Source organism: Ischnura elegans, chromosome X (genome assembly GCF_921293095.1).
Source record: "Ischnura elegans chromosome X, ioIscEleg1.1, whole genome shotgun sequence".
NCBI classification, from domain to species: domain Eukaryota; kingdom Metazoa; phylum Arthropoda; class Insecta; order Odonata; family Coenagrionidae; genus Ischnura; species Ischnura elegans.
Genome location: NC_060259.1, coordinates 6,290,060 through 6,313,509, shown reverse-complemented (window position 1 = coordinate 6,313,509; position 23,450 = coordinate 6,290,060). Strand labels below are relative to the sequence as shown.

At 39.1% G+C, this 23,450-nt stretch overlaps 1 protein-coding gene across 1 annotated transcript; it reads right to left on the bottom strand.

Moving 5' to 3' along the window:
* Positions 1–547: 547 nt before the first annotated feature.
* On the bottom strand, positions 548–7,143 carry LOC124171774. The gene is made up of 8 exons (XM_046551096.1): positions 6,346–7,143; positions 3,850–4,051; positions 3,515–3,679; positions 3,283–3,366; positions 2,284–2,349; positions 1,063–1,283; positions 794–965; positions 548–705 (listed from the first exon to the last, which is right to left on the bottom strand). The coding sequence occupies exons 1-8, from the start codon at positions 6,349–6,351 to the stop codon at positions 575–577; spliced, it is 1,047 nt and encodes a 348-aa protein (XP_046407052.1). The 5' UTR covers positions 6,352–7,143; the 3' UTR covers positions 548–574.
* Positions 7,144–23,450: the final 16,307 nt, after the last annotated feature.

Sequence of the window (23,450 nt, the reverse complement as noted above, 5' to 3'; positions counted from 1 at the left end):
TTGTGAGATATTTTTGTTAAAAATGCCTTTCGTGTGTGTATTGTCGGGATGTAATGGAAACTCCGGGACATGGTTCAAGTTTTTAGCTTTCCAAAAGATCCTGAGTTGAAGAAGAAGTGCATTTGGGCGATAAGAAGAAAACATTTCACCCCTACGAAAAACTGTGAGGCATTTCCCTGTAAACCAAAATGGTTGCCACAACGTTGCAGCTACGTCTCACGGCAACCAACTGGGAGTTCCATGCAACGTTGTGACAACGTCTTATTTACTGCCAAACGTCCTCCGTACTACGTTTTCACAACGTCTTCACAACATCTTTGCAACGTGACACATAACATGATTGCAACCTGCCCGCAACCTTCTGTAAACCATATGTTGCCACAACGTTGCAGCTACGTCAACCAACTGGGCAAACAACTTTCATGCAACGTTGTGAAAACGTCTAATTTACTGCCAAAATTTAATCCTTACTACGTTTTCACAAATCTTCGCAACCAGAAGCGTAACGTGATGCAACCTTTAATAAATAATACTTTAAATTGCGTCGTTTCAAATGAATTTTTTTTATTTTTCCTCATTTACAATTCTTTTTCCTCTCCTCCCCCCTCTTATGCCTTGATTCGGCATGCCTGAACCAATCAATAGCCTTATCCTTGATGTCCTTATAGCCATATTCTTTCAATGTGGGCTTGCAACCGAAAGCATCTGAAATTAAATTTTAGTAAGGATTTTAGACACAAGTAGTTTTATTGAGCAGTTTCCATTTTGAAATAATTTTATAAGCACAACATACCAATTATACAGGCACACGTTCTGGTGGCACTAAACTGGATTTTTTTTGTGCTCATTTTAGAATGGCCAAAAAATGAAAACCTCCGACCAAGGTTATTGGTAAAGAGATAGTATAACATGCCGAAAACACCCTCAGTTATGTTATTCCCACCTCGTCTGCATAACTCTACAGTCTGAAAAATCAGAGGAATTTTTACAACACAAAAAACTCACAAATAGCTACTTATAAAAGCCCATCAAGCAAATGACACTCAAAAGTTTTTATTTTACCAGAGCTGCGTGGAATGGCTTTTTGAGGAGTTCCACCTCCAGGGCATCAAATTCCTCCATTGTATCCATGGGGAATTTCCAAGACAATAATAATTCGTTGTCTCTTTCATCTGGCATCTGGCAGTTCGGCTTAGCTCTTTTCAAAGCCCGAATTTCCTTTAAAATTTCCAGCTGCGTCTTCTCGATTCTCGTTAAGTACTGAAGAAAGTCTTCAGAAATAACTATGGGACCAGAAGAAGTTTACATTACTAAAAATGTATAATGTACTTTTCATCTTATTATAAAGGTGAGAAGTAAATGGGCTATAATATAATTAAGACAGTAGTTTTTATAGGGCCATTTTTAAATAGATGCACATAACCAATAAGATGTTATGGTCAGCTGATGAAATTAGCAGGGTTATTCCAGTAAACGAAGCCATAGGTTTCATATGGCCTACCCGAAATCAAGGCAACCAGCGAATCTAATTTCGGTGGGCCAATTGGTATGGCTAGGCTATGGTATGGTATGGCTAAAAATTTAGTTATGGGTTATTTCGACTTATGGCCTGGCCATACGATTAGTGGAATAGCCATGCAGGACTGCTTATGTAGCAAGCCTTTGCAGCTACAGCATTATCGGACAAAACAAGTAGCATGCACAGAGGAGATCCCATGCATTCACAAGGTATCTTAAGCATTCACAAGGTATCTTTAAAAGTTTCTCCCAAAACCAAACATAAAAATAATTATTTGGCAAAAAATTATCATATTTTCTAAGAAAATATTTCAAATCTTGAGTAAATGAAAAGAGACAGAAAAATAGGGAAGAATTAGGCCTCAAGGACAAACAAACTGTGAATTTTGCATTGCAGGATTCGTATGCCATTTTCCACAAATGACAGAATAAATACCCATATTTTTACATCTCTATGCTACCTTGTCCATCAGACCAAATTGTGAACCTATCCATTAAGAGCATTCAAGCTTATCTCCAATGTCCAAAAATTGGAAAAAGTGGATACAAATTTACTTATGCACACAATTATTACAAGGTAAAAGTACACAATAAGTAATCAACTCTGATAGTTGAGCATCTCTCACGAATCTAAAGCCTCAATGATAATCATATACTTAGTGAAAGAAAGAATGTTAATATAAAACAAAATACAGCAATGATAATGACATGAAAGTATAAATTAAGAAGGAAATACATTTCATAGAGTAATTTCTGAGAACTTACCTTCCCTCCGAGTTGTTCCCCCCTCTTCAGTTTTAAGGCATGAGGCTGGTGGGGATGGTGAAGCTCCTAGAAAGAAGAAAGACTTCATATACATCAAATATATACATACATTGTCTAACACAAGATTTACCTCAGAGTAAACAATTTTGAAAGCTAGGCCAAAATAGACAATGCACTAATGCAACCTATGAAAATGCAAAAGGAAATGGCAAGTGCGCAACACTAACAGTCAGGGCTAATAATTCAAGAAAATAAATAAGAAATATAACTCCTTACTGCTTGCATGTTACCTATATGTTAGTAGGGAATCACTCGAGCGATGTAATGATAAATAATGAAATAGCGAAGGGAGACTTGACCAAATTTATAAACACAAACCACAAGGAAACAATGTCATTGAAAATATTGATTAAGTATAGTCAATTGATTTTTTACTATTAATATCATCATCCTCACATGATATAAAGCTACAAAATCGCTCACTTTCATCATAATTCTAACCTCTTACACGCCACAATTTTGACTGTACCTTCATACATGCATCAGATTGTGCCGTTACGTACCCCGTGTGAAATGGCTTTAACCTGCTGGAAGAATTCAAGCACCCCTGCGATTGGTGAGGGGTGTCAAAAAGAGGAAGCACTCGAATCACGTGACTTAAACATCTCTACACCCACCAAACACCCGCTTGAAAGTTGCAAGTGCCATTTTACTTGTTAATTTCATAGAAGTCCCAGAGATGCAGCCAGAATATTTCTATGAAAGAATCTTTGCTATTCAAGATTGAATATGGTAAACCTTGACAGTAGGGCCACCACTTACATAGGACTTCTCGAGAATTTAACAGTTCCACTAAGCAAAATTTATTATTAACGATGATTTATAAAAATTTCCACTACTTTAAAAAGATACAGTGCCACCTGATATTGTAAAGATTAATGTCCCACTAACTGTCGTAGGCATCAGTACAAAAAACTGAAATATTTGAAAGAAACTTACTCTGACTAGGTGAAAACACTGGAGGGGTCATGGTGGAGATGCGCCTCTCACATCTCTCAGGAGATGAATCTTCACTATCAGAGACTGATAATGAGAGAACAAGTTATTCATATGAAAAGATTTTCTCGCATACAATACTTTCAGATGTTTATTTACATCCATGATTTATTGCTTAAGCATTGCATTCTTCATTCTTAATTCAGTCATATGATGTCTTTAAAAAGGGACTTACAATTTCTCCTAATTCTGCCCGGAGTCTTCTTGGTAAACCTTTCTTCATCACTATCAATGATAGCAGCTTTCCTTTTACGATAACCTCGCCCCAAAGGACGGTGGGCATCGACGTCTGACGTATCAACTGCATCCTTCTCTAACTCAACAGCCTTTATAAATTCCCCTGGAAATGGTTAAATGTTAGTAAGCTTAAATATAATTTACGCTAATATATATAATACTAATAATAACTATATAATATGCTTATATATAATTTACGTAAATAAGCTTAAATATAATTGTTCAGAGTCAAATCCACAAACCCACAGCATCTGGCAAAATAAAATAACACACCTGTTATGCTTTGGGCAAAATGGCGGACCTGGTATTGAGGCCATTCTTTTTTTGCTGCCACACAAGATTTAATATAAAAGCGAACCTCCCGCTCCGGAAGACTTGAGGGGGGGAAGAAACATTCCTCCTTAGATTCCGACAACCAAGAACTTGGGATTGCCTTGCACTCCTTCGTCTCCGCAAACTCCACCACAACCCATTCCTGGAAAGGAATAAAATATCATATAATGGAAATCAGTCCATCGGAAAGAGTGAAATTCGTGAAACACACTGCAATATCTTTTCAACTAACCTTTAAAAATTATTTCATTCCCACAGGGAATGAATTATTGTAACAACGAAAACATAGTCACAGTCAACTATAGGAATATGAACAGCCTTATTCAAAAAGTCGTTCTCACTAATTACTTCCTCTTTGTCACTCAAGTCTTTCACTTTATACACACCAATTAAGTCAGAATTTAGTGGTTTTGTAAAAAATGAGTCTTTAAAAAGATATTTCCTGCCTACAAAACAAACACCATCATCCACTGTTGCTATTGTCTCAATGAGAAAAATTTCACCGGATTTAAGAATAACACAACTGTCGGCACCATTTCCAATCCGTCCAAATTTAGTGTAAACATAGTTGTACAGTGGAGAAGAGCAGTTAATATGTAAAGGAACAGCACTAAGTTTCTTCTCCGAATCTTTTTTCTCCTTTACACAGTGATGCTCATGACTGTATAGGTCCATACTTTCTGTAATCCGGCGGGCAACTGACTGTAAGGGAAGTCGTGTGTTTAGCGCCATTCTTTTCAGCTTCTGGAGGTGATTTTCATAGCTAAAACAGCTGAACTTATCCAATGGGCCAAACTTAATAGCATCATCGACTAAATGAATGATGCCATGAACATTATATGTACAATTGTGAACACCATAAAAATCAGGAAAGGCCTCCACAAAGTACCTCAAACTCTTCCGAGCAAAATCCAGCAAGTCCTTATCCTCAAGGTACTTCTGGGAACACAGAATGCGAACACCAGCATAAAGACAAAGAAGATGAGTAGCGACTTCCTCATTGACTACTTTCATAATTAGCGGGGCTGTGTACACTATAAATAACCGAAATTCAGTTGCTTTCCAGTGACAAATGTCACGCAGCATTCTGGGTTTTCGCTGAAACTCGTAGCATGTGTATTTTGCTATGTGCATCTGAATAACATCGATCTCCTTCAATTTGGAAGCACTGAGTCTAACATTTTTGTGACCACTGAGAAAGCTATGGAAAACTTTTCTGACTACACCCAAGCAAACCAAGTGCATATAGTCATACGGGAAATCTGATACAAAATTTATTGGAAGTTTTTCCAAGGGCGAGACACCAGTATGGGATTCTTCATGCGATTTCTCTCGAAATGAGTGATCTGTTTTCTTGGTGCAGTTAGTATCAAGAAATACCATTCTCCTCTCTACATACTGTCCCTCAACAACGCATTTTTCACAACCATAGTATGAATTATGGCCCTTAACTTGCTTCAAAAACGATCTGGCGGGTGCATCGCACACGAAAGAATGAATTTTGAAGGAATACATTACATTTCCAATGCAGGCCCCTTGGTCGACCAATGCCTTCAATTCTTCCACCACATCATAAAGGTACTCATTAAGGGAACTCGGCTTCGAGTATCCCCAAAAAATGCCGACAGTAAAAGGAAAGGGCTTTTCCATAGACATCACCGACATCAGAATTGGCCAGAACTGGCTGCGGGAACTCTTTGAAAGTGGCAGTCCGTCAACATTTACTTGGAGCTCTATTACACTGCCCTCGACAATCGTATCTCCAACGAGTATATTTCTTAAGGCATTCAGAACACCAAAATGAAAATATTCGCCATTGGTTACTTTTCTGATGGCTAATGTGCGTGGTGTTTTACGGAGAGCTCTCGCATCCGTAGGAAGTGCAGCAAAACAAGAATGTTTCTTTAACAGTTTCAGCAATTCCGTAACCTTATGCTGCGGTACTTTGTCGCTCCACACTCTTAATTCATCCGCTAGTGATTCTACTTCGGTCGGATTAATGTCAGAATCATAAGGACTCGTGTCACCACTAAGACTTGAGACATTGAGCTCCTCATCACTTGCTATAACATCTATGGCAGCATTCGATGGACCTTGGTGGTCTGAATTTTCTGGAATGACGACTGTAGATGGTATACATTCATTACACTCCGTTAAATCACTTTGAGGCGTACGAGGAGCTGGAGGCTGAAATCTACGCCGATATTGTCGCGCACTTAAATCGGTGATCTTTTTATATGAAGCTTTTGGCATTTTGTATAAACTTAAATATGTCCTGGGCCTGATTAAATATGTACCGGGAACCAACCGTGTGCACGTAATGGTAAATAAGCGCTATCACATGGCAATCTGAAATCCAAACCCCAAAATATATAAAAATAAGGTGACTGCATGTCTACCAATAACCTAAAAATTACCTATTACGAAAAAACTTACCTTCATTATCGATTGGAAGATCGAGCCCAAGGGTTGAAACAGCAATATTTCAGGCCAGAAGTCGCAGCGAACACTCCACTCACCGAGTGACACCAAAAATCGTAATCCAGACAGGCGTGGTTCAAAATAATACAGCAAACAGATACAATATTACGTCCAGAAATCAAAATCCAAGAGAAGGCGGTCAGTAATCAGGAGATAGAGGTAATAGTGGTAATGTTGTTTCAGGATTCGATGAACACAACTTCGCACGAGACACTGCAGCTTTAAAGGTCGCAACCGGAAGAGGAAAAGCGAAAAAACAAAACAGCGTTAAGCAAAAAACAGTTGAGTCAGAGATGAACTACACATTACCGGGATAATTTAAATAGTAATTATAACGAAAGATGAATATAGAAGACAACACTCAAGCACAACGTGATTTTAGGTATCGGTATTTTGAAACGGTATTACCTTCGCATTTAAAAGTTCGCATCGCGGAACAAAAATTCCACTAATTTTTATTCCACTTGTCCGGCAAAGCGTTTTTCAAGCCTCGGCGATAATACAAACGTTCCATGTATGGAACATTTGCTATAGAAACCAAAACGAAAGGAGCTGAAATGTGCGTACATTTTCGGAGTAAAGCTCAACACATTCATAGTTTTTCGACACGTAGGGAGAAATCGGCAGCAAAAATTAAAAACTTTGAAGCTTCGGCCTCATTTTAGCGCAGGAACTATTACCTATTCTTTTAACTCAATATTTTCATATTTCAATGAAGGAGGGAAAATTGTTGTAAGGACGTTGCAAAGCAACCTGTCTGCAACGTTGCAAAGAGACCTTAGTAGCTCTGCAACCTCGTGCAACCTGTCTGCAACGTTGCCAGGACGTTGCAAAGAGACCTCAACAGCCCTGCAACCTCTGCAACCTCGTGCAACCTGACTGCAACGTTGCTGCAACTCATTGTGTTTACTGGGTTACTCTTTCTCGCTGTAATTATTTGGATGTAATTTTAAGTTAGAAGTGGCTTCGGGATGTTGATGCATCAACATCCCGAACTATTCTGTACTGAAGAACTATATAGTACTATTCGCAGTACTAAAAATGGTGATTCAAAATATTGTACATGGTGTCCCAGCCGGCACAGCCCATACCGCATCTATATGTGAAGTGGATGCAATGCGTGACAGAATGCGCTAGGTACCAAATATCCTTCTGCCATCCTTTGCTAGTTGCGCCTATGAATGCCATATTTTTCATGATGTGGTTTAGTACTTAAAAATATCTGCAAGTCCTCGCATTAATTATTATAAAATTTCAAGAACTATTATTATTATAACTATTCATTGTATTCAAGATTTTCACGGACATACGGAACTACCAATGACTACAGCAGTAGGTATGGACTTGTCGTCTTGTAGCCATCTATCCCTATCTCGACGTGTTGGAGCCTCGTAGATAGAGTGTTGTGTTGGGTATGTTTTATAGTGATATTTTTTAATTCTGACCATTGCAGCAATTTTGACTAATCTCCCAGTGTCGACCCTCGCTCACTCATAGGCCTGTACTCTCCTGGATTTGAAATCTGCGTTTGTTTTGTACTTCAATGGATAGCGATGTTGTACCTCGTAGATTGAGTGTTGTGTTGGGCGTGTTTTATAGTGATATTTTTTTATTCTGACCATTGCAGCAATTTTGTCTAATCTCCCGGTATCGACCCTCGCGCACTCATTGGCCTCTACTTTCCTAGATTTGAACTCTTGCGTTTGTTTTGGACTCCGATGGATAGCAATGTTGTACTGAAGTTCTCATATGTTGTCTTGTGTACGCCTGTATTCCTGTGTTCGCCTGCCTCTTGTTTTATGCTGAGTCATTAAAGTTATATTCATGAAATAAAACGTGCTCTGATTTATCCCGAGTAGTGTAAAACAATCACGAGATAAAGAGAACCAGACAAGCAATATAGGAATACTAGTATGACCGAGTTCAATTTTCCGCCGTTAGATGGCAGCACTTTCGTGCATCCTCATCCTCACGGCATCTCTCTAAGTGCGGCGGTTCATCCCCTCGGCGGTGGACCGGCATATGGATGGCATCTGTATAAAAGGATGCACTCATACTCTTTGCATCTGGATGACATCCAGCTGCCAAAAAGAAATTTGATGGTTTGTGCCGGCTGGGGTATTACACGTCGGCTTTCATCATTTCAAATTATCTTATGCTATAGTTTAAAACAATAAAAATATCAGGCATACAAATATTTACTATATTTACGAGCCTAGTAATTTGATTTCTCATGCAGAAATACCAAAAATTGGAAATGATTTGACCTAATAAGTTACATGGTATTTTATTATTTATTAATTTTAGGTGTGTGAGCTTCACATCGCACCATTGTGATATCAGAAAGTAATCTGTGGCCTTGGACGAGAAGACGAGGAGAAAATTCTTGCTGAATTGAAGGTGCCCAAATTGGAGGAAGGTACCATTGCTTCACTGTTACCCGTAGCCAAGAACAGACCCAGTCAGCTCACGAGGTATAATATACATATTTTTTAAGTCAATCTTGGTAAACTATGTAAAGTATATTGAAATATGTAAAATTTACATATCATATACTCGGAAATATTTACATAGAAAATGTTGTTAACTTTTATTTTAGGTCAACATAAAATGCTGTCTTATTTAATACGTGATTGATTTAAACCTATTTTCTGGCCCATTTATCGATACATTTAATGTAAACTGAATGTAAATTATTTACATTCCATATACTTTTAGAATTGATGTAAAATATACATATATTTACGTCCAATATACATAAACCATTTTCATGGATTCATGCCAGATAGTTCATTTACTGGACCACCCACACAGCAGAAGATATTCCAGGAATATCCCATTTTGATCCCCAATATTCCTATTTCGTCCCAGGGTTATTGCGAGCCATTACGGGATATTCCTGGAATATCCTATTTTGATCCCCTATATTCCTATTTCGCCCCACGGACATTGGCAACCATTGTGGGATATTCGCGGACTATTTTTTGACAACAGGCTTTTGTGTATGTAATAACTGAGTCACAGGTGTTACTAAATGATATTGTAACAAAATAAGAATAACTACCTGACCCTTTCGAGACGGGGGAGTTTTCGTCTTACAATTAGTATGACTGCTGTTCTGAGCCCCAAGAGAGACTTCTTTCTAGTGGTACGGAGCAGGGGGTTCCTCTTTTTTTGCACGTTCGCAAACGCTGTTCCAGAAATGCACTATAGGAACACAGTAGAACACCTACCTATGGTGTTTGCGCCTTTCTGTTCTGGAACACTCATGAGCGCTATCCAACTAGGCTGCGTTGGAACGCAGGTGAACGCCCGAGAAAATGCCTACCACGTATGTTTTATCATTTCTGTTCGGAACATCCAAGAACGCTGTCCGCCTGGGTTGCTATGAAATGCAGATTTATTCAAAAATCAATCAATACCCTTAAGATGTAAAAAAAATCCTGCCATGAAAAGTTTTCCTCGTTTCATAAAGAAGAATGCTTTTCAAAATGTGATTTCACTCGTGCTTTTTAATCTACTGAGGCGATGACACAAAAAAGATATATTTCTCAGTGGGATTTATTCCTCAAGTCATAAGGCGAAACTTAATTTTTTGAATGCCAAGATTGACTCCCGCCCGCGATTTCGACCTATCGATTGTGGATACCATCGATGGTCGATTCCACCAATAGTCGATTTCCATCGATACACACATGGCGCACATGCGTGCCATCATTACTTTCTCGTCCTCCTGCTGCAACGATTGATGTTACGTTAACTGTGTTGTGTTCGTCGTAAGCGAAATTGATCCTGCCGAAGTTTATCAGCCTCTAAAGCTCTTCTTTTACCTGTTTCACCAGCACCTACGTAATCATCTACCGTTACAACGAAATTTGTAGTGTTGTTTTTTTCGAAACTTCTCCAACAAAAGTTTATCAACCGCTGAAGTTCTCCTTTTTCTTCCTCCATCAGAATCTGGGTAAGTAGAAGTGTTGCTCATTGCAGCAATTTTTATTTTAAGTGAAGCGTATTCTTAATATTTTCAACCTTCTTACACTTCCTGAGACAGCTCAGTCAATCATCTTTTCAATCCATCTTCTGTGGATTGAAAAACGCTGCATATGCTTAAACTTAATTTTATTTTTATGCTTGAGGCATTTTATCACTGTATGGTGGGAGGATTATGAAGAAAAACTTCCCGGCTTAACTATTTATTGAGTCATTAAAAGTTATTTCCATTTTTTAAATTCGCTGTCGAGTCATAAGTTTAGCTTCCTTCAAAATGTAATCATATTTGTTGAAGATCAGAGGGTATTTTAGTCTTTAGGTTTGTACACATTGGTTTTAAGTTATTGGGAATTAAATTCTCAAATCAAATTAGTACTTCGAATTTTCAATGTGAATAACTCGTCAATTTTTACACTTAGAACTGATTTTTTCGAAATTTCCTTTGTTGACTGTTGGGGGATTTCATCTCAAATCAGGCAGAGGGGTGTCAGGTGACCATCACCGATTTCTCTGAAATTTATATATGTGAAAGCAGTATCCTTATGATGAATAATGATGCCTTTATCTCAGCTCAGAACCGAACCGTCATAAAGTTACCTTCCTTTGATCATTGCAGTGTCAGGCCTCAGAGTAAAAAATGAAAAATCACATAAATGCTGATTACTAAGGAACCATGGCCTGTAATGCAGTGGTAATTGTTTCATTTTGAAGAGAATTCATTTATGCACATTATGGCTTAACTTGAAAGTCATTTGAAGCAATAATAAACAAATAGGACTTGTTTAAACAATAAAAATTAGTCATTATTTAACAATTTATTACTAAAAAAAGACCACCTTTTATTTTCTTTAAAATTTCTCAGCGGGTAGTTCAAATGCTCTGCTTTCAATTAAAAAAATAAAAAAAGGTAATATTTTTATACTTTTTGTTTTAAGGCATGTCAAAGTTAGGCATGTTTTCGACTCTTTTACACCAAGATTGCATACCTTCATGGGGATAAAAAATGAAGTTCCATTCTACTTAGCATTCATAACAGTGAAAAGTTCATATCTGAATGATTGGTTACATATATTGAGTGAAAGCAAGTTCAATCTTGTTTACTTCCACGGCATCCAATGTGTGCAAACACCCACTACTACTGGCTGGAAACGGTGAATGAGTCGCAATTTGCATAGAGTATTTTTCAATGGCACTTCACATAAGTCTCCTACTTTGGGCCATGTGAAACAATTCGATGGACCTTGTGGATGTATACGCAAGACACTAATGTCATTCTCTTCTAAACACACTGCAGTGATTTTAGAAATTCACCATGTTTTTCGGAAGCACACGATGAAGTCATTCATGGTAAGATTTTGAGTACTGTATGTCTTTATATCTGATTTTGTTAGTGTCACAGCCTGTTGGATTGTGTGGATTACAGAGAGAGCTGTAGTTGTCCCATGTCTGTTAACTACCAAGACATGAAAGTGTTGATGCCATGTACAGGTGCTCCTTTCACCTAATTGTTTTTTGACTAAATTGAGCTAATTAGAATGTTTAAAATGCAAGTTTCATAGTAGGCAAGAATTTACTTACTTAAAGAAAGTGATAAATATCAAACATTTACTTCATGGGAAAATAATGTCTCAGCAGCTTTTGAAGAAGTGAGAGTGAAATGTGTATGAGTGACCATGTTCAAATTTTATCATTCTTTACACAAGTTAATCTAAACAACATAATATGGCTGATTTTCCAGTTTCAACCAAACATACAATTGACATATAATGCAGAGCTAAAAAAAACTAGGACTAAGGGCCAATGCTGATGTATACTGTTGGCATCCTCTTCCTCATAGTGCTCAATCAACATTGTGCTCTCATTTTACTTGGAAATAGAAGAAAATAAAAGGTGGCCTTTTTTTAGTAATAAATTGTTAAATAATGACTAATTTTTATTGTTTAAACAAGTCCTATTTGTTTATTATTGCTTCAAATGACTTTCAAGTTATGCCATAATGTGCATAAATGAATTCTCTTCAAAATGAAACAATTACCACTGCATTACAGGCCATGGTTCCTTAGTAATCAGCATTTATGTGATTTTTCATTTTTTACTCTGAGGCCTGACACTGCAATGTTCAAAGGAAGGTAACTTTATGACGGTTCGGTTCTGAGCTGAGATAAAGGCATCATTATTCATCATAAGAATACTGCTTTCACATTTATAAATTTCAGAGAAATCGGTGATGGTCACCTGACATGATTTTGCGCAATCTGCCTGATTTGAGATGAAATGGCCCTGTTGGCATTTATATAGCTTTAGGGAAAATCCCATTAATAGAGATTACTTTAATTAGACAAATTAGATGTATCACTAATAGATTTTAATAAAGTGTTTATCTAATATTGTTCACAGGTGTAGTAAGGAAGAATTTTCCAAATGCCAATTATGAAGAAATACGAGGAAAAGTGAGCTGGTTCTTCATGGATTCTTTTGACCTTAAGGAAGGATGATCAGGCAAAAACATTGATATTGATCCTATTAGCCTTTATTTTCGTATATGTTGAACAAGGGCATTCCTTACGGTATCTGTTATTTATCAACATTTATCAAAATATTCAGAAAATATTTGGCTGGTTTTATTTGTAATCGAAATTCTGACTACTTCTTGAACTGACTTTTAACTTACTATGCTTATTGAATTTACTCATGCAATACGATCGTTTTTTTACATTTGATGGATAGACTGATTAAATAATTCCATGAGAGGATCCGCTAAAACCTCTTGACAATAATTAAGCACCAGAGGTGGAATACCATCTGGGCCTGGCCCCTTTGTTCATACACCTCATCTACTTCTTCCTCCCTATGATTGCTAGTGGGCATGTAAACTTGGACCACCACAAGGTTGGCGGGCCGCGCCTCAATTTCTACCACCAGAATCCTATCGCTTACCTGATCTATACCTACTACACGCTTACCCATCTTCCCGTTTAATACTAAAGCTACACCTCGCTGGCTTTCTTCCCCTCCACTATATATAAACCTATACCCATCATTCCAATAGTCCCCGCAATCCCTCCACCTTACCTCGCATAATCCTAAGATATCTATCCTCTTTTTATCCATTTCCCTTTTTATATTTTCTAACTTCCCCGCCCTCATCATAATCCTCACATTCCACGTCCCTACATTTATAGCCGACTTCTTCCTCTCCATCTTCTTGGTCTTTTTTCTTCCTTCTTCATTGCTGCTGTTGCTGATGATGATGATAAGTCTCTGCAAGGATTTCGCGTGTTGACGACCCCGAGGACCTTGCCGACCTCGCTGCCGTGCCCAACACCCGCCCTTTGCGGACGTGTCCCGGGCGATGAGATTCCGAGGCTCATTTGGTTGTACTCCATGTTTTCAGGGAAGAGATAGTTGGTAGGGTTTCCCACTTCCATTCCAACAGTCTTTTTCACGTGACACCATCACGTGGACTACCTTTCGTCTGGCTCCTACCCTTCAACCTATCTGGCATGGGTGGACCTACCGGGAATAATTTAGAATTAATCCCGCCAGTGCAGCTCTAGGGGTCATAGGAACGCGCAAGCCCTTCCACCGCGACAAGGTTGTAGCCCAGGGAAAGGGGTTAGGCTTGGTGTTAGGAAAATAATTGTAAGCTTCCGGCAATATTAGTTAAACGCATAATTATTCTACGCGAAATAAAAATGTGTCTCGATTAAATGAGTAAAATAATTCGTCACGTGTTTCATAACACAAGAAACGCTACAAAACTCGTTCTTTGTGGTATTTTAATTGGATAAAAATATAGTAATAGAAACACAGATTTGAAAAGGCATAATTACAATGATGCGCTACGAAAATGGTCTCAAGATAAGTATTTATTTACTTTTGTGAGCACTTAATTCAAATTTTCTGGTTACTTTCACAGTGTCCACACTAGTATTTGGAGATGTAGGTTTTGTGCTTGTCAGCGGTCCTTTGGGTTGTATAAGCTGGTATCGCCCATGAGCTGAAGCATCCCTCCCAAAAATAAGTTCATTATCGCATTGTTTGCTCCCAAATATCAAAAGCAAAAGACTCAGTCTCTTCAATCGGAAAATAATGAGGTAGTGTGCGAGGAATAAGCGCGGTTAAATGCCCGTCCCCGTTCATTCTGACGTTTCCAGAGGCCTTCACGTGACTGTCTTTGGACACTGCGGCGTCGACATTGGAGAAAAAAGGGAAAATCCTCGAGTTGTTCTCATTCTTTGAAGGTGCAGAGCAAGGCGTTTTTCCTGCACGTGCACGCCCGAGGATTGCCACGTGATTCCCCTCCCGTTGGCTATCCTTCGCACTGCGCACATGTTGAGTGAAGCTGTGTCATCATCGCCGTATGTGCTGGACAATGGAAAGGCATTTACGCCGCTTCGATGGCTATGAATCTTTTGGATCAAACACAGGTGTTCTCTAATTTTACCGCGAATGATAATAGTCGCTTTCCCTCGGCTAAGGCGGGGAAAGGACGGAATTCTGGGACCATTAAATGCTTTGGCCCATCCACTGCCCTTTTTCCCTCTATTTACAGGGTTTCTCACGAAATTCTGTTATAATGATGTTTTTGCTGAGCAAAGATGTAACATTTTATTCATGCTCAAAGCGTACACAGTTTTTGCATGAAGTTTATGTGTCGTTTTGAGATATGGCGAGGATGTCTGGAACTAGGTAAAAACTTGTGATTTTCTGTCCAGCTTAGAACAGTTATCACACCACTGCTCATCCGGGTTCGATCTCATTATAATTCGGCATCAATTTTCCTTAGATGACGCGAAGCAAACTGCAATGAAGTTGAATTGCTTCTTTAAATGGAGATCCGCTGGAGTATCTTCTTTGAAAAGGTATTTTCTCATTACTATATATTCGTCACACATTCAGTGCCGGATTTATATTATTGGAGGCCAGTGGACATTGAAAGTAACACTCTTATTATGAATGGGCCATTTATTATTCTGCATTGCAATTGAATATCTCTGTAGATACTTGTTAAGTGCTTACTTTCTTGCAAGTCATTCGACACTGCGTGTGGCCAACATATTTCCCTCCGTATATGAATCGCTGATTAATAAGTATTGTTCAACTATAACAATGGTTTTAACAATAACCCTCTTGAAATAGTTACGCAAATTATTATTAATTATTAAAATTGATTAAAATTAAATTAAAAAATGAATTACTATAATTCCTCGAAGAATTCTACGGCCTCCAGTCTGAGAGCCTAGAGAGTCCTGGTCCAGAGGGAGAGGGGGCCGGCTTGTGGCCTCATCTGGGCCAGGTAAAACAAATTAAACCAAAAACTCAGTTGGCAAAACTTAACCATTTGTAACGAGCGTAACTGCACACTTCATAAACGTAAATCTTGAGTATCTCCTGTCTCTTCCTTAAGTTACGTTATCCATGAATACAAAACTACAATCAGTTTTTTATTTTCATCAACATTGCCGTGGTTCAACCTCTTCATTCGCGTCATTAAATCACTGAAATCTTCAAACGAATAAAAATCGACGAATGCGCATTCGCATGCTCATTTAAAGGATCAGCATGGAAACGAAAGAAAATAGTCCCAGACCGGATACGAATTATGTACGAAGGGTATACTTGTATCCAGATATGAACTGAATACCAGTGTGTCATATGTTAATTCACGAGTTTTTAGCAAATTAGGGCGTATGTGATACAATTTTATCGATGAATATGAATTTGCCAGTCCCCTTGTATCATTTTAATATGTTTATTTCGTCATTAAAGAAAAAAAAGAAACAAAACCTTTTCAGTACCTTCCTAAGCGCGATTTCTTGTCCACCCTCGCATCCAGATACGAAAAATTCCTGTGCCGTCTGGGGCCTGAATAAATCAAGTACGTCTCATATTTTTTGGAAAGGTTTTATGCTAAATGAGACCAATAAGGCCAATGAGGCTCGCGACCTATCACCAAGGAAACTTTAATTGCATTTTAATTGGTGATCAGAGCAAGATTGTAAGCAAGAGCAAGATCGCAAAGCATTCTGTTTCAAAACATCCGAAGATAACGTGAGTGAAGTGTCGTCAAGTGAATTACTAAAAGCACGGGTGGTTTAACTATGCTTATTTTCCTCTGCACAAAAATAAATAGTACCTTTTGTACACTGGTGCTGCATATGCGTTCCAGGACTTCGACTACGAAAGTTAGTGTTCTTATCGCTAAACTTCTAAGTTTATCTTATTATTATTGCGATGCCCGCTGTATCAGCCAGTCGTCTACTTTGCTCTTAGCTGTTTGGCCAGCCTAGTGTATCGTCTCTAACAGGCTTTGTATGATAACCTACCATCCTCTGCCCAGATGACCTGACGAAAGATTGAGCGAGCGACGGTGACAAGCAAGAAGTGGTCTTATCACTCTGGTCTTGCTATTTCTCGTTTAATGCCATTCATGTTTGCAAAGAGTGATACGGTGGCACATTAAGTGGTGGTATGGTAATTATATTATTAGTTTTAAGTCATGAATGTCTATTATATATTAACATATATTTTTTTAAATTTAAGTTGTGAACATTGAAGGTTTATGCATACCTGCGTAGGTGTTATAGCTTGGTATTTATTTTTTCCTCCCTCTCTTTTTCCATGTGTCTTTTTTATTGCTATATTCTGGTTTATTACGTAGGAAGTTTACACAGGATGTAGAATTATACTGTTATTTGTGAATTAATCAAGTCAGTCCAGTAAAATGTCATTGATAATATAATATCGGAATAGTGATTACACCCCTTGGAAGTGTTGTGAAGTTATATAGCACAGTATATAGTACGTTTATATTTAGTGCATTAATGAATTGAAATCATCCTTCCATTTCCCCCGTTTCCGAAGCTTTGCGTGAATTATATCTCCGAGTGAATGAGGCATTCTGCATATGGCGTTACTCATTGGCAAAGATCGCGATGAGTGTGTATCTCTGCGCACAGCTTGGAAACAGTGTGAGGATGGCAAGAGTGCGATGTGCGTCAACACTTGAATGGTTGCCGCGACTCATTTGTTTCTCAAGAATTTTCTTTTCTACGCCAACTCTTTTCTTTTGGAATCAAAATATTTATCTGAACATTCTGTCCGAGCTCTTTGTAAATAAACTATCACTGACCCCAACGGTACAAATGTCACTAGAAAGCTGATTACGTCTCCATGACCTTTAACATCTGTGGAGTTCGTGGGGTGCATTGAATGTATACTTTTGTATCAAATTTTAAAATGAAAGAAATTTTATGATGATATTTTTGGAATTGCAACACGCTGAAGTTTCCTTTTTTTCTTTTCCATTGGTGAAAAGGTCCCATATGTCACTCCACTCGTCGCCTTTTGCGTTTGCGATATTCCCGTATCTTTTTGAACGCTCTGTGAGTGGCCGAATATGGATTTTCAAATGAGCTGTAGATAAAATGTATTGATCTAAAATGAAATATAAATCACACCAATCACACCTATTAGCCACTCATTCATCTGTTATATTTTTTACAAATATTGTAACATTTATGAAGTAGGATACAGCTAAATCAACATGGTTCCCTGAAAAAAAGCTTATCGAAAGGTTTTCAAGACATCGATGTTGTGCTGGAATAACCTGAGAAAGGAATGGCAGGAGAAAAGTGAGGAAATTTGACAAGATATTTCATAACTACCCTCTATCAAATATAATGATCACCTCCCTGTATCTCTAATATAAATGTTATTTTCATCGGAGAAAATACGTAGGCAAATATTTCCAATTTGAGATGCAAGACAATGTTTGCGGATCCATAACCTGAAAGTTTAAAGATGTTTCCGTGCGTAAAAAAAGGAAGGCGAAGCGAAGGCACTGACGAGTGAGGACGACACGCACGCACTCAACTCATGCAACCCACCCCACCCCGCCTAATTCTTGTCCCCGCCCGAACCCTTTGCAGATACGGTCTATTGGTGACTTCAAAGAAGTAAAACAGTCTTTTCTCAGAATGTAATGTCACTAATTTTACTGGCTTCCATGAAGATGCGAATTGAGGCTGCAAAAATCAACCGTGTTCACCAAAATCCTGTTTCGCATGATTATTGTACTTATTTCTCATTAAAAAACGATGTCCACCACTGCGATCGACTGATGTGGATCCACTTGGAGCAGGGGTGATGGGCGCGCGAGACGGCTAGCTCATTGCAAGGGGTGGCCAGCGCAGTGTGTGATGATGATGAATTGGGGAAAAATCCTAGACAAATGCGATCGAGTGTGCATGGCGAGAAGGAAGCAAAGGAAGATCATTCCACCCCTCAAATAACTGTCGCACTTGTTGATGAAGACTTTCGCGGGGTGGTGCAGCATGCGTAGCAAGGTTTTCGGGTTGACCTCCGCGTCGTTTCATCTTCATGACGACAGTTTCACATGGGAATGCGAATGGGAATAATGGGAAGGACCAGCACACAATGTGGACTTTGAAAATGCAAAAATCATCGCTAGAGAAAAGCATTACTTTCCCCGACTCATACGAGAGGCCATCGAAATAGCGAAAACATCCACTTTCAACAGGGAGGACAGCTATTCCCTCTCAAACACCTGGAAGAGACTCTTACCCAAACGGACCAATCAGAACGCACCTAGCTAAAACCAAGGCCTATATAAGGCGGGCAAAAACCTGCATCAAGCACTTCGCACCTGAAGACGCCAGCTGCAACGCCGGCGAAACTGTCGTCATGAAGATGAAACGACGCGGAGGTCAACCCGAAAACCTTGCTACGCAAACTGTCGCACTTGAAATTTTCCATTTATTCATAAGCCGTAACCTGCATCATGGCCCGGCATATGGAGTGGGAGGAGCAAGGTCACTTTCGATATCAGCAGAAATGGGGAAACAGGCTAGAGGCCGTCGTCTTTATCCTTAGACATTACGGAGTGGAGGTGAGATTGCTTCGTGTTCCTAAAAACGTTCATTGTTCATTGTATGTGCGAGAGGTGTGGCAAATTTTTTTTCTGGTGGCGAAGAACAAATCATCATTAAAGAGTTGAACTTTTATGAGGGAAGGAGGGATGTTGGGGATATCCAGGTCAATAGCCTCTGATGTTCGGGAAAATGTGTTGGAAATGGAGAGGTATGTAGATAAAAAGACACACCTCATTTAGGAAACCGTTGGCATTACGGACCTATATTCCCACTTCTCTTCTACGTAAATTGCATTCATATTAACTTAAAAATTATCTCCACCTGATTATTACGTTTATGCGTTGAACGCTTCAATGGGTCTTGATATTATTACATTTAGGTAAAACTGTGTAAAATTGCAATTGAGATTCTGCTATTTGCAACATTGAATTTCAACCATGTGTCGTATGCATTCCTTCGCCTTTATGGCGTTAGGTATGTAACTTGGGGTCATGGTCGAGAAAATATACCTCTGGACACTTATCATGGTAAAGACCTTTCTGAAAAGTACGTGTAGATATTAAGCTAACTGGTGTAACGCTTTGGCCATATAATCTTGCATTTTTTTATTTCGAGCATTTAAAATAGCTGTTACTTGCCATGCAAGAAGAACGTAATTCGCCCCACTGCCATCTTGAATGTCGTCAGCTCATGCAATAGTGTTGTTCGTGTCCGTGCGTATTACTGTAGAGGAGGTAAAGAATTAGTGATGTGGTGGATATTACGACGTTTTTGTTGTCGTACGTATTTCATCGATATGGCGAAGCGCAGCTATAAGTACTGCATTGTGCCTATGTGCAGTAATACTAGTGGAAATGCTCCTAATAAGTATTTTCATACGGTCCCCCAAGACAGTGAACGACGAACTGTTTGGATGAAAATGTGCCGACGAATGCACATCCTGTCTCCAAAGGCAACTGTGTGCGTATGCGAGGATCACTTTGATGTTAGTTAGTTTAATCAAGTTCTTACCTATTTATTGTCTTATTGATCGTTATTTTTATATATGGACCAAGCGATACTGGTGATGGGATTAAGTTATTTGAAAACGTATTTTGTTATTGCATGGTGAAGTACAAAGAAAACCTCGACAATTAATATGAATGGAGCCTGACGCAAACGAGACCACGGCTGAAAAAATATGCTGTGCCCTCCAAATTGTTGTTCGTGTACGTTTAATTGTTACATTTGTTGAATACCCAGGAAAAAATGGCAATAAGAGCTGTATTAAAAAAAACAATTTGTTTGCCAAGGAGTTGAATTACCTCGAACTGGCATAGAAAGTACTCTGAAGAGGCAGAAAAATGAAATTTTGAAGGAGTTGGTACAAGGTAATGGTTATGGTAGATATCTAAAATAGTTACCATGTTATTTAGAAGTGAATATTTTCACTGAGGTCACTGTTAATTTCGCATACCTACTTAGTTGTTTCCTGTTGATGTATCCAGCGAAGATACGAAAAAGTACCTGCACATGTAGATACGATTGCCAATGAACATCATTTAGTGTGCAAATATTATTAAGAAAATGTATGTTTCTTCGGGGATTTTACATAAATGTGTGCTTTTTTCCAGAAAACATTGCTGGTGAAGAGAAGCAGTCATCAGATGATATAAATCAGCCTGAACGACCTTTGCATTTAGGTGACTGTCTTTTATTATTTGAAGTATAAAATCAGATATGGGTTTTAAGTAGGTATTTCTCTTCTAAAAATGTTAGAAAATTTTCACTTGCTAAATCATTATTCTGTTAAGGACTTAAGAATTTTGTAGCAATACGGCCATGGTCTGAGTATTTACATTAATTTGAAGCTACAAAAATACTCACTATTAGAATTACATTTTGATATGGGCGTTTTCACTAATTTTCAATGATACATCCAGTAACTTTGAGCAAGAGAAACGTCCACTGTGTCATAATAAACCATTATCTGTCGTAGTCCTCAATTTCCGTTGCATCAAGAAGAAAATGCATTATTAAGATGTAAATAAATACCCAGCGCACCACCTCTAGGGTGTATGCTGGAGATTGATGACCACAAGCCAAACACCCTAGACGTGACTCACAGGGTATTATGTAGATGTAGGGTAATTAGCAGGGGGTGATCGATCATCAGCATGCAACGTCTCTTTTTAGAAAAAAAAAACATTAGTAACAAAGCAAAAAAAATTATTTCGAGTGAATTACATAACAATTAATAATATAAATCAAACAATATAGCAGTTACAGTGGATTCGGGAACCCAGGGAGGGCCCGCATGGGGTACACTCTCGAGGGCCGGGAACCAAGTCCGAGACTTAGACGCCCCCGCCATCTCAAGAGGGAAAGGAGGGAGGAAGGAAGGGGGAAAAAAAGGATGGGAAGCATCGCCGCGTTGACAGCCCGACGACATCCCCAGAGGAAGGAAAGGGAGGGGAGGGGCGGGACGGGAATACCGCTACAGAAGCGACCAGTGCCCATCGCTAGCGAAACCATACTTGAATGTTTCCACGGAAAGGAAAGATTTTCCCATGACGACGAAAAATCCTGCGATTTTCCGAAGATAATATAGTAGTTACACCGGATGAGGGCTGAAGGGGAGCCCTTCGAGGATACAACACACCGGGGCCGGGAACCAAGCCCGTGGCTTATACGCCCGATCACCCGGGGAGGGGCAGGAGGGGAAGGGAAAAGGAAAGAGGCGCCGCACAGTGGTTCAAAATCGGAAATAGCTGGTCGAAAGTCACGTTTTTTTTTCAAATTTCTTGGAGAAATTTTTGAAACTACTATTCGTATTCTACACAATATGATCTATGATATAGGCTAGTACTACGGCTATTTCGTAGCTCATTGTAGTTTGAATAACTGGACAAACATGAGTCCTCCGGGATAAAAACTCCTGACGCGATGAATCACTCATTTTTAGAGAAGTTCACCTTCACAAAAATATAGTCTATAGCAAAAGAAAAATCTTGCGATTATTGGCGAATTTGGCCTCAAGATGGTTTTATGTTAAACTGTCGTGATCGCCACGATCAAGGAGGGAGACTCGAGTGGCTGCGTCTCCCGGAATCGGGTTTAGGGCACCAAAGAATTGAAATTCACGCGAATCAATCACAGAGAGTTTAATGACTTAGGTTGGTTATGAGTTTTACAATTATCTGCGACGGGCAGCACACCCCGTCGCTCTCGTGTCTTCCCACAGACTGCCCCGAATTCCCGCGCTCGTGTCGTCAGGGCACAGGTCAACGCCTCCAAGACCAGGGGAAGGGTGGCTTCACTCCACCCACCCCGGGAAATGAGCAACCCATCCCCTTCAGCAAGACAATAACCTTATGTCCAGAAAATCCAGACGTTTATGACTGGTCGAGGAGACGCTGGCCCCAAAGGCCTCGACGACCGACGACCCAAATTTATGAACCCTTGCCCTCGACAATCCGGTGACGAGACGACAGCACCGCGCTCAATGGATCGTCACGCTACCCTGGGATAAGACACACAATGCACTCCGGATACATCCGACCCTTAGTCGTACACACTACAAAAAAACAAACACACAATATGACACACATTCATTACATCTTCCCCCATATGAAAGAGAAAGGACCTCCTATCTTTTGGTTCTTTCTCTTGCGACTGAGCGTCAGGAACCAGCTCGTTCAGGAAGCGGCTCGCCTCGAGGTCCTCTGTATGTATTGATCTGACGTGGAGGTTAATTCAATCTCCTCCGCTAGGTTGGATAACTGGTCACTAGAAATGTTTACCTTTGTTACTGTTACCTTTAAAATTACTTTTGAATATCACTTCCTTGATGTTACAGCAGTTACATCGTCAGTCACACATTCCATGCAAATTATGGTCAATAGATCGGCCTTAAGGGCCACAACAATCACTCATTTTCGTCCAATTCAGTCCGCAACGTCTCATTTAATTCCACAAGTCTAAAACGCAGTCAGTAAAATTAGTTTTGTCTTATTGTGACATTAGCTATTCACAATCTTCCTTAAACAAGGGAGGACTGAACCACAAATTCCATCTCACACAACCACGAAAAATTGGTCATTCTTTCACAATTATTAAATTCATAATTATTTAGTCTGCAGTAGTGTTTCTTAGTAATAAACAAAAACAATAAGGCTTTTTTTTACGTTGCAC